We start from the raw sequence: 12,848 nt of genomic DNA, 5'->3' as shown, positions 1-12,848 counted from the left end.
CATTACTCTTACGCTGGCACACTGGCTCCAAACACTGCAGCTTGAGCGCTGTATCTTGTGGTGTTCAGTGATCATGCAGTACTGAAGGTGCTTGCAAGAGCTCTGTTTTATTCTGTGTCCACTTCCAACAGCCTGTGCCTAAGAAGAGCTTCAGTGTCACTCCCAGACATTCAGTCTGGGAAGCCCAGCCCTTAAAGGCACAGTCCCCAATACCCCACACCTCACCCCCACCCTAGCCTAGGTCAGTTAGCAGCAGCGACGCCCCATTCTGAAAAGTTAGTCTCCATACTTGTTGGTTTTGCATAAATATAGAAATGTGATAGTCATCGTTGGGCTTGTTAATTACAGTTCCAGACTGGATACATTATCACAAAGGTTTTTGTACTCTTCTGTACCTGTAATCCCATGCCATACGATTTCCATAATTGCGCCTAACGATTTTACATCCCCCCACCCTCCAGAGCTCAGCATTGCTCCTTTTGTTCTTCTTGAATGATCTTGGACAAGACACAATGGGATTAAAAGGCAGCCTGCTTGGATAGATGTGCTGGGATTGTTTGCAGCAGACTTCTTCCTGGCTATAAGAAAATGAGACCTGGAACACAGCCCAGATTCCAGAGCGAATATGCTATTCTGACAGCTACAGTGCAGGAGTCCCTCAGGGCAATTAGATAAGGTGGCTTCTGTAATGTACAAGGAACAGCTTTGAATCAGCAGAAATTTGGATCGGTTTTGCTGCTTAAGAAGTTTAAATGGCAAAGAGGAGTCTTAATACAGAGCTCGGGTCATGATACACTGACTGCTCCTGCATCTCCTCGGACATAAAATTGTAAATGTTTTGTCTGGGTGAGCCACAGGCCATGTCTACACTATGGACCTTGCAGTGGCACAGCTGCGTCACTGTAAGGTTGCCTTCTATGATGAGATAGCTGCTCTCTGTTGACGGGAGAGAGCTCTCCCACCAGCATAATTATACTACCCGGAGCGAGCGGCAGTAGCTGTGTCTCCCGCTGATGTAGTGCTGTCAGCTCCTGCACATTTGTCGGTGAATCTTATGTCAGTCAGAGGGGTGTTTTTTCACACTCCTGTCCAACACAAGTTTTGCTGACAAAAGTGCTGGTGTAGATAAAGCCACATGCATGGTGAGACTGATTTACAAGTGTCAGTGGGAGCTGAGTACCAATCTCCCCACATTATTACTGCAAATGTCAGCTCAGCTACAAAACTCCTCTTGATTTGATTTTTCTCCAGCTTGCGGCTCCAAGGGTTGCCCCCATGGTAAAATTATTCTTTTGTTCTGGGACCTGATTGCCTTCTATGATGAGATAACTGGCTCTGTGGATATGGGGAAAGTGGTGGATGTGATATACCTTGACTTTAGCAAAGCTTTTGATACAGTCTCCCACAGTATTCTTGCCAGCAACTTAAAAAAGTATGAACTGGATGAATGGACTATAAGTTGGATAGTAAGATCACTAGATCATTGGGCTCAATGGGTAGTGGTCAATGGCTCAATGTCTAGTTGGCAGGCCGTATCAAGCGGAGTGCCCAAGGGTCAGTCCTGGGGCCATTTTTGTTCAACATCTTTATTAATGATCTGGATGAAGGAATGGATTGCACTCTCAGCAAGTTCAAAGATGACACTAACCTGGGGGAGAGGTAGATATGCTGGAGGGTAGGGATAGGGTCCAGAGTGACCTAGACAAATTGGAGGATCGGGCCAAAAGAAATCTGATGAGGTACAACAAGGACAAGTGCAGAGTCCTGCACTCAGGACGGAAGAATCCCATGCACTGCTACAGACTGTCTAAGCGGCAGTTCTGCAGAAAAGGACCTAGGGATTACAGTGGACGAAGAGCTGGATGTGAGTCAACAGTGTGCCTTGTTGTCAAGAAGGCTAATGGCATATTGGGCTGCATTAGTAGGAGCATTGCCAGCAGATCGAGGGAAGTGATTATTCCTCTCTATTTGGCACTGGTGAGGCCACACCTGGAGTATTACATCCAGTTTTGGACCCCATGCTACAGAAATAATGTGGACAAATAGGAGAGAGTCCAGCGGAGGGCAACGAAAATGATTAGGGGGCTGAGGCACATGACTTACAAGGAGAGGCTGAGGGAACTGGGCTTGTTTAGTCTGCAGAAAAGAGAAGAGTGAGGGGGGATTTGATAGCAGCCTTCAATTACCTGAAGGGGGGCTCCAAAGAGGATGAAGCTCGGCTGTTCTCAGTGGTACCAGATGACAGAACAAGGAGTAATGGTCTCAAGTTGCAGTGGGGGAGGTTTAGGTTGGATATTAGGAAAAACCATTTCACTAGGAGTGTGGTGAAACACTGGAATGGGTTACCTAGGGAGGTGGTGGAATCTCCATCCTTAGAGGTTTTTAAGGCCTGGTTTGACAAAGCCCTGGCTGGGATAATTTAGTTGGGAATTGGTCCTGCTTTGAGCAGGGGGTTGGACTAGATGACCTCCTGAGGTCTCTTCCAACCCTGATATTCTATGATTCTATGTCGTAATACAACATGGCACTGCTCAGTTGTGACACACAAAGGATACAGAGCACAGATTGTTCTATTACTCTCTACCTCATGTGATACAGCAGGGCCAGAGAGCAGCAGGAGAGTGATTGATGGGAGGTATATAAACCCCAGGATGATCAGAGCCTTATTTCCTGTAGACTAAGGAAAGGTTACTACAGGTTAATTAGAGCACCTGGGCCAATTAAGGCCCCACCTGAGATGTAATAAAAAACCCTGCTTCAGTGAGACAGGAGGATGGAAGGAGAGCTGACTGTAGTTTGGAGGTGTACAGTTGTTGATCAGAGGATTAGAATACCAAGGGAAGGGAGCCCCCGCCCAAGCAGGGCAGAGGGATTCCCCCAGCACAGAGAACCGAAAGAAACCCTGCCCAGGAGGAAGAGGGTAAGAAACCTGTGAAGCCGAAGGGGCTGGGACCGGAGTAGGGGAGTGAAGCTAGGTCCCTTCCCTGCTCTCCTTCTCTCCCCCTCCAGAGCACTTGAGGAGCCCAAGACTAGGGCTAACACTAACCCTGACCCACCACACCAAGGAAAAGCACGGACCCACCACAATAGCATTGGCCATTTGCCACACTCAGCTACAAAAGTAGCTTTGCTGCCCATAGCCATGGGTCATATGGAGCTGCAGAACTTCCTGACTCCACCAAGAGGTTTCTGGGAGTATGGACAAGGGTAACCCTTGTTGCATCCCCTCTGTGTGCAAGAATGTCATCAGTCTTCCCCATCATTGCTACTGTTGGTTCAGCTCCAGTTGCAGCAACACTGGAAGTAAGATTGTAGCCAGGAATCCAGGAGTCTGCTGGTGCTTTAACCACACATTTTCTAACCATGCTTGCTCAAAGCAGGTCTCTGCTCACTGTGGTGCTTAAAATGTCTAAGCTAGCACTTCCCTTTCTGCTACTCACCAGTAGAGATGAACAGGGGTAGTATGCAGCAGGAGGAAAAACGTCAGCAAGCCCTGGGGAGCACCAGGGCTGTGATTGTGACTAGCATGCCCATCCAAGCATCCTAGATTTCCCCACCGGTGCAAGACTAGACACAGTCTAGCTAAGCATTTGTGTCCATCTTGCAAGCTAGTATTGTAGAGTGTGGGACAGACACATGGAGACTGGGACAGTTTGACAGATTTCTAGGAAATGGTCAAAATTTGCCATATGGGAAGTTTTCCTTCCTCTGAAAAATACGGTTTCATCAAAACCAAATTTTCCACAGGGAAATGTCAGCTCAGGTGAAAACTTTTTATTTTTCCTGCAAAAGATGTTGAAATGAAAATTTTTGTTTCAAGTCCACTTAAAATGTTTCATTTCAAGTTTTTGGTTAAAAAACCCCAAAATATATTAAGTTGAAACAGAACAAAAAATTTAATTCTGTTTTGAAATGTCAATTCAAAATGAAAATCTTTTTTTTTTTTTAATCAATTTGAAACTTGCCAGGGGAAAACTGAGAACCTTAGACTGAAAAATTTCACACCAAGGCCTGGTCTGCATTACCGGGTAAGGTTGATGTAGGCTGCCTTGCATTGGCCTAGCTGTGGAAGTGTCTTCACTTAAATTTGGCCCCTGATGACATAACTGCCTCTCTATGCCAGTTTAGTAACACCACCTTCACGAGCGGCATAGAGTCACGATTGATGTAGTGAGGTTGACGCAGCGTCGGTGTAGACACTGCATTGCTTACATCGATTGATACTGGCTTTCGGGAGCCGTCCCACAATGCCCCACACTACCAGTACAATCGATGCAAGCACTCCTGGTGAGGACTTGCACTGCTGACAGAAGGAGCAAAGTGTAGACACGCATAAGCGATGTAACTACTGTGGCGGCTGTATGCCGACATAAGTTAGGTTGACTTAATTTTGGAGTGTAGACAAGGCCCAGGACTTTTTGTTAGAAATTTCTTTCAGGAAGAAATTGTCTGTTGTCTGACCAGCTATAACCAGTCCCCATTATTACTGATGCAAGGCAAATAATGCATTTCATCTTTGCCTTAGAGTCGTTCCAAGTCGTGGTGAGAGGGAATGGTTTCCGACACACCCGGAACGTCGATCGAGTGCTCTGCAGCTTCAGGATCAATGAAACGGTTACTGTCAGTGAGTAGTTTGTTATTATACCTTTACTAGTGGCTGTTTTCCTCCAAAAGACTTTGACAGTTTAGTTTCTCTGGGGGTTATCGTCCTGAGAGGGAGAGCTCTTGAATGTAGGATGTTGCAGCTCAGGGCTAGTGCCTGTGTTGCAGTGAACTGAAAGAAAACCTCTCCCTGGGCATGGCTTAGTCAGGTATTAATAAGCAGGGAGGTGCACACCAATGAGGGACTAACACAGTTTGGTGGACAGGCAGTGTGAATGCAGAATGCTGTATCCCAAATAAAATCACATCTAAGTTTTCCTGGCAACCATGGCAGCCTTTGCTGCATCTTGCATGGGTGGAACAGAGCTGGCCCTAAGTGGATTTTGTAGCTAATAGCTAAGAACTGCATAAATTGGCTCCAGATGCACTGAATAGTTCAGCACTCTTTTTGCTGATGCTATGTCCAATATGGGCAAAAGACAAGGAGGCCTATTCTATTGGTTTAAAAGTTAAACAGATTATGCCAAGCAGCAAAATTTGAGAGACGCTCATCCTTCGTCCCGACCCCAGACCTCAATCAGGAAAATGGAAATAGGACCCTTATCCATCCCTGCGCTCACAAGAAAGATTTGATCCACTTTTAGGAGTTCCATCATTAAGAGATGACGTTCATGTCACACGATAAACCCAGTGTTTTGCCTGTATTAGATCTGTGACTGAGAGTATATGAATGGAGACACTTAAATCGTGGGGGGGAAAGATATCCTTATGTATGTATATGAGGGTTCCTGTGTAGATATTGTGGGAAGTGTGAGTCTAGAGTGGATCTGTTTCTCTTCTTGCTTTTTATTATTTGTATGCCTAGGAGCCCTAGTCATGGATCTGGATCCCATTGTGTGAGGCGCTACACAAACACAGAACAAAAAGACAGTCCCAGCCCCAAGGAGGTGACAATCTTAGGCTAGGTCTACACTGGGGGCGGGGTCGACCTAAGATACGCAACTTCAGCTACGTGTATCTTAGGTCGATTTACCTGGCCGTGAGGACGGCGGCGAGTCGACCGCTGCCGCTCCCCTGTCGACTCCGCTTCCGCCTCTCGCCACGATGGAGTTCCGGAGTCAATGGCAGAGCAATTGGGGATCGATTTTATCACTTCTACACTAGACGCAATAAATCGATCCCCGATAGATCGATCGCTACCTGCCGATCCGGCGGATAGTGTAGACGTACCCTAAGATCTGCCTTCTATCAGTATAACTCCATTGGCCTCAGTGGTGTGACTCTTACTTTATTCTAGTAGAAGAGAGAGTTAGGCCCAGTGCGTAACAAGGTGAAAGGAACTATTGAGTCATAGATATTTTTATTTTCTGTCTGCTCTGGTATTCCTGTGAGTCAACTAGGGTTTGAGAACCAAATGGCATAGCTCATTTCTAACACCGTAAGGGAGGGGAGAATTCATCTTGCATAATGTGGAATCAATGGAAAAGCTGATAGATTGAGAACAGGGCTTGACCCTTCAAAGAATAAGATTTATTTATTTTTTAATTTTCTCTGACAATACATCAAAGTCAAATGGCCGAGCACTGGACTTGCTCACTTTTGTTTGGCAAAGCTGCATCAAGCTGGACAGATTTCCTGGCAGCAGAGATTTCCTGCTCCTTGTAATAGCCCAAGTGTTGATGATGGTGCTGAACGGTGTTGAGCTAATTGGCTGATTCAAAGGAAATTAAAACCAAGCGCTTGCACTCAGAACTCATCTGAGCACATTGAAGGTCCCACTTCTTCCTTTGGGTGTCTGTGTAATTTGCTAGTTAAAACCTAAGAGCAGCTTACCGTGGCTGTCTGCCTTGCAAAGAATAGGGGTAAGAGATCAGAACATGCTTGTGCGTCTGAGACTTAAGGAGTGTAACTTGTGTCTACTGATCTGCCAAACACTCCTAGAAGGCAAAGTTCCTGATTCTTCCAGTGTTATGTTGCTTGGTTATAAGCAGAATATTTGGTTGGTCATAGTTTAACTGTTTCCAACCTGGATTTCTTTTCTCTGAGACAGTAGGAAGGGAAGTAGTAGGGCTCAGGTGAGCGCTGTCAGTGGGAAAGCTGGAACAGTGAGTTGGGGAAGGAGAGGCAAGCAAAATCACTCCCAGGGTGAGTGGGGCTCCTTGAAGAGGTGGCTGGTCAGCACACAGATATCAGCATCAGTTGTGCCAACTGGCCAGCAATGGGAGCTGCAGCTGCATACTGGGTGCAACAGGGGAGAGGTGGGTTTCAAGAGGAAGAACTGCAGAGCCAGCTCTCGGATTCTTGCTTTCCGTTATGAACCCCCAACATAAAACTGACACTTATCGGAAAATCCTGGGCTCTGGATCAAGGCCACATGAAAACACTGAGCCTGGTCTGGCTTCTACCCCAATGATGCGGCTGAGCCACAAAGTGTCCTGCTCAGATCTGAAGTGCTCCAAATCTCAGTGGAGTTCAGATCAAGGGTTTGGTTTGGGCCCTGCTCTGTTATAAAGTCTCACATAGCTCTGCTCGCTCTACAGCTGGGAAGGAAATTACTTTTTTTTTACCATTCAAATTTAAAGGAAAATGAATCTTTAGTTTCATTTTTTGCTGAAAAATTTCTTAGACTCTTGTTTGGGTTTTTATTAAAAAAAAAAAAAAAAAGTCATTATAAAGCCAAAAAAAAAATCAGGTTTTGGTTGCTGAAAATTATTGTAGCTTTCTGTTTTTTGCTTTCAATGAAAATATGAACATTTTCTACAAAAACAGGATTCTCTCTATGTGAACATTTCCATTTTGGCAAAAAACGTTGATGGGAAAATTTTGACTCTCTCTCCTTTATTCCAAGGCCTCATTCCTGAGCATCCTCTGGGCCTGAGAGCCTTTTCGGAGGCCCAAGGCCTCACGGCCCTTTGACTTCTAGAAGAATAGTCACATGAACATGTTCAGCGGCATTCTAATTTTGGGACCACACAAGGGGAGGATTCGCGAAGTGCATGTGTGTGGGGGGGGGGGGAGGGAGAGGGAGATTAAGGATTGGACTGGCTATTAAATTATACCCTAATCCCATTGGTGGCTCCACTGAATCATATGAAATATTGTGAAACAAGCACAGCAATTTTCTTACAATGCAGCTGTTTTATTGTAAACCCTGTCCTATGCTTGAAGAGCTACAGCTCTGAATGGAAGCAATGTTTACTAAAAAGTCTTGGCTGAGAAACCTGAAGGCAGTTGGGGCTCTCCGGAAGAGGTCTGATTTATATTTGGTCTCCTGTTTGCAAGCCATGCTGGTGGTTGTTGGGGTGCAAGCAGTCTTCTGGCCTGGTGGTCAACAGACATTGCTTAAGACCCACAAAGCAGACAATGCACATACAACTGCAACTTTATTTGTATGTCTCGGGCACAGTGAAGAACCAGGCCTTCTGTATCTGAATCTGTCCTTCAGTGACTTCCCTAATATCTGTGGAAGAGCCGAGAGTAAGACTTGGGTCATCTGATTCCCACCCCTGGGCCTTGACCAACCTTGCAAGCATTTAACTGAGCTAGAAGAACAGCGAAAGTGACAGTAGACTTGCATGACAATGAGTTAGTGCCTAGCTGCTGTCTTGAAAGCTAAATTCCAGTACAGAATGTGCTATAAATAATAGAGATAAAATTAGAGCAGTGACATGATAATTTCTGAGTCATTTTGGTATAACAACACATTACACGGGGTTAGAGGCAGTCCCTTCTGTAGTACTTTTCACTTGTGGATCCCCAAATCACTCTACAAACAATGTAGGAGAAGAAAATCACTAAATCCATTGGTGAAATGTATCTGTTTTGGAGGTGGAAGGTGAGCAGCCAGGATAACACTATGCTTGCACCCCAACAGTACACAACAGAAAGTGAGGAATAATTTATCCAGTGGAAATTACAGGGACAATTACAGGTAGACTGAGTGTAATTGCCCATCTGGATTGTGGCAAGATCATTGCAGCAAATAACCTGTTCTTGCAAGCACGCGCTATTTGATCTTTGATGACCATGAGCAATCAGGCCCTGCTACATACATAGAAACCAGGCAGGGCAGCCGTAATCTAAACAGATCGTTTCAGAATTAGAACTCGGAGTGTGGGGGAAGGATGGGTCAGTGGTCAGGTTGCTACCCTGGGATTTGGGAGACCTGGGTTTTATTCACTGCTTCACCAAAGACTTCTTTTGTAACCTTTGTCAAGTCACTTAGTCTCTCCATGCCTCAGTTCCCCACCTCAGTTCCCCACCATAAAATGGGAACAACAGCACTTCCCCAGTTCTCAGGTTCTCAGACCCTGGAGTAATGGGCATTTTCCTGTTGACCTAAAGTGATATAGGGACAAGTTCCAACCTCCATGCCTCCCACTGATTGCAATAGAATTTGCACAAACAGCAACCAGGAAGAGAACATGTAGTCTTCGGTGTACAAGGGAAATCAAACGGCAGAAGTGAGTGCGCAGGAAAATGAGCCTTCCCGAAAGGAGATGTGGTAACTAAAAACACAGCAGTTTAGGGACAGGAAGGACACCTGGGATGTTGTACTCCACTCCAGATGTTTTTGGAAATTGATACATTTCTTTATTTTCTTGCTTTATTTAACAGAAGTTGCTGGACCCCCATCCCACCCTACATAGCCATGTGCATCACCATCACAAAGCAAACAATGGACTGGCATGGTGGCATTAGAGGGGTAATCCAGTAATGAGGCTGCCAGAAAACAAGGAAAAGGAGCAAATCCTTGCTAATTTTTATTATTCTCTATTTAGGGAGCCTCTCTGGGACTGTGTTGTTTTTTATTTTTTGTGCAATAGGCAGGAAGAAAATATGGAGTTTTTGAAGAGATAGATGCAAAACAAAGAGCCTGATCCAAAGCCTAGAACTGATTGGGGATTTTCTGACAAAAGATTTTGAAAATGCCAATTTGTCAAAACCAGAACTGTTTACAGGAAAGGGCCAGTTTTAACTAGTCTCCTAATTCAAAAACATTTTGAAAAAGAAAATAAATTTTGAAATTGTTGGAATGTCCTAGTTTGACATTCTCAAAATGGAAAATTTAGTTTTTTCAGTTCAAAACAACTCTTTGTTTTGAAATTTTAGTGAAATTATACTTAAAAAAAATTAAAAGGTTGACATTGAAATAAAATGTTTCAAAAGTATCAAAATGAAATTTTCAATTGACCCTATCAGAAATATTTTCAGGATTATTGGTTCACAAAAGTTTTTGAGTTTTTGATTTTTCATCATAATCCAGGACAGCAAAACCTTTTGAAATCTCCCGAGGGACAATCAGCTCTATTGTTGACTTCAGTGAGCTCTGGATCAACCCTGAGTAGACCAGTTTAATAAGGAAACTCAAGTGAAACTCGACAGAGTCCTGTAGCACCTTATAGACTAACAGAAGTATTGGAGCGTAAGCTTTTGTGGGTGAATACCCACTTCGTCAGATGCATGGGTCTGACGAAGTGGGTATTCACCCATGAAAGCTTATGCTCCAATACTTCTGTTAGTCTATAAGGTGCCACAGGACTCTTTGTTGCTTTTTACAGATCCAGACTAACATGGCTACCCTTCTGATCTAGTGAAACTGTGAACTGATTTGTGGTATTGGCAAGAGCAAGAGGCAGTTTTGTAATCTTGTTCTTCCCTCTCTTCCCATGGCTGAGGGGACAAAATCCTTGTTGTGCTGTAGATTCTGAACACTTAACAGTGCTAGGTCTGAACCATAACTAGGAATCCAAACCCTGCCCCGAGAGTTTGGCGTGTTTATACCCTGTGTCCAATTCCAAGTTTTATGGCTTGATCCCATCTTTAGTCAGTAAGTGTGATGGCCAGAATCAAGAAAATCCAGAATAACAATGGGCAGAAGTGTGTGTGTGTGTGTGTGGAGGGGATGAAGAAAACTTTTAAGTGTCAAAACTGAAAGTCCAGCTGCTGTCTATTTTATATGAGCTATTTCATCTATCCCTAGTTAACAATAGCAGTACCAGTTCCACTCCATCTAGTTTCCACAATGGCAGCAGTACAGTGAGTCTGCTTTGCTAGTTTCCATAAGAACAAGGAGCAGCTGGGCAGAGCTATGAGAACGTGGCTCCACTAAGTGACTACTGAGGAAGATTCAGTAAATCGAGAGAAGAGTGTTTCCATATATGTTCCTTGCTGCTCTTTTTCCCTGACTAGAGTGATGGTTGAAGGAATTTCAGTTTTTTTTTTTTAATTTTTGCGCTGAGTTTGTAAGTTGCTGTTTTGAAACAACCTTCTGCTTCAAGAGCTGGGACTCATAACGAGAACTCTGAATTTGCACTCCAGGGCAATTGGAAATATGGTCCTTATCTTGATGTTTGAACTTTAATTCTTTTTTGAAATATTGAAGATAATTAGCATTTTTCATCCAAAATGATCAAAACGCCTCCTAGAGACAGATAAGTTTCACTACCCCCATTTTAGAGATGGGGAACCTGAGGCACAGAGGGGGCCATGACCTGCCCCAAATGAGTCAGTGGCAAATCTAGGAAAAGAAACTGCATGTGCTAACTCCTAGGCTGTTATCCTAGCCAGTGGTCTCTGGTGCATCCCTTTTGAAGTTAGTGTTCAGGTTTTCTGAAACACTTTTTCCATTCCTAGGAGATTTCCCATCTGTCTACCTACATAGCTATCTCTCTGTGAGCCATATTTGCATGGTTCTTATTACTGTAAAGAGCCCCTGGGGTGATATTTATCCTCACAACACCCCTGTAAGGCAGAGCAGTGCTATTATCCCCATTTTTCAGATAGGGAATTGAGAGACAAAGTGATTTGCCCAAGGTCACTGGCAGAACTGGGACTAGAACCTAGCTTCCTAGAGTCCCAGACTGGCAACCTAACTGCTAGACCATTCTTCTTCTCCCAAGTCTCTGTGAAGACTCCAATAATTTATCCCAGTTTTCCTCCAGAGCAGACTAGAGAATACCATCAGCACTGTCTCACAACAGCTGTGAGATCTATCACCCTGCGATGTTAACTGTGACACACAATCTGTATTTTAACCTGCCTCGCCTCCATAATTGGCTGCCTTGGTCTTGGCTAGCTCTGAGGCCAGGCATTCTAGGAAACATCCAAACATCTTTTATGAAACTGTAATGTCGTCAGTCAGCTTTATGCTATTCAGTGCATTCTGCTCACAGAGAGATAAAATTCTAGCTTGCCAAGAGGAGGAACCAGTTGAAGTGAATGGAACCTCACTCCCAAACACTGTGACCTGGTACTTAGATGAGTTGAAGAGGATTTCTTCCACCACTTTTGTTTACTTGCTGCATCTATCTATCTGGTGTTCCTAGCCTCTGTTTGTCAGAGGGTGGAGATGGATGGCAGGAGAGAGATCACTTGATCATTACCTGTTAGGTTTACTCCCTCTGGGGCACCTGGCATTGGCCACTGTTGGAAAACAGGATACTGGGCTGGATGGACCTTTGGTCTGACCCAGTATGGCTATTCTTATGTTCTTAAAAATGAATAAACCTCTATTATCACAACAACTCAGGGGCCTACACATCTAGCATCTCCTTCCAGTGCCCCTGTAATGTGAAGCCAAAGTCCTCTATTACCCAGAGACCAGGTATAGTGACCATAGAAGTTGTCCCCTCCCAGCCAATATGCATCAACCCTGATCTGAAGAGAAGTCCACTGGGGGCAAAGGGAGTAGCTCAGTCTCTCCTAAGTAGTCCTTGGCACCTTGTGCTATTTGCAGCTGATTATTTTGAGGCAGATACTAGGAACTGGACTGAAACCCGTCAACTAGTTTCTCACAGCCCTGGTCTGGATTTGATTTGGTAACCTAGAGGTGAAAGGTCTCTCACCCCACTGCGAAGCCAAGGAGAAAAGCTAAGACCTGTGAGTGAGCCACCTCCTTGTACTGGAACTCAACAGATTCTGTCTGGGGTTCTTGGGCCAATCTTGGGCCAAATTCTCTACCAGTGTAATATTGGTACAGCTATTGTAGCTTTGAGTTGCGCTGACTTGTACCCAGAGAGGATTTGGCCTGTTGTTATTTTTAATACAGCACTGCAGACTCAGCCTGCATTCTTGATTTTTTGTGTTTTTGTGATACTTGGCTGTAACAGGTTTAAAATATGAGTTAACTCAGTTAGGGATTAATGGGAACCATATGGGGGGCTGGATAGCTCAGCTGTTTTGTTTGTTTGAAACCTCTCAGCATCTGATTATATCAGGCAAGACGCTTATTTTAAAGATAAGAT

At 44.5% G+C, this 12,848-nt stretch overlaps 1 protein-coding gene across 2 annotated transcripts in view; it reads left to right on the top strand.

Moving 5' to 3' along the window:
* The window catches only part of ANTXR1 (ANTXR cell adhesion molecule 1), a 186,540-nt gene that overhangs the window by 43,000 nt on the left and 130,692 nt on the right, over positions 1 to 12,848 (top strand). For both annotated transcript variants that reach the window (XM_005285200.5, XM_005285198.5), the window contains exon 10: positions 4,526 to 4,624. In XM_005285200.5, coding sequence (XP_005285257.1) covers positions 4,526 to 4,624 — 99 coding nt within the window. The remainder of the gene's footprint in view (positions 1 to 4,525; positions 4,625 to 12,848) is intronic.

This window comes from Chrysemys picta, chromosome 2 (genome assembly GCF_011386835.1).
Source record: "Chrysemys picta bellii isolate R12L10 chromosome 2, ASM1138683v2, whole genome shotgun sequence".
NCBI lineage: Eukaryota > Metazoa > Chordata > Testudines > Emydidae > Chrysemys > Chrysemys picta.
This window is presented reverse-complemented; position numbering and strand designations above follow the sequence as displayed.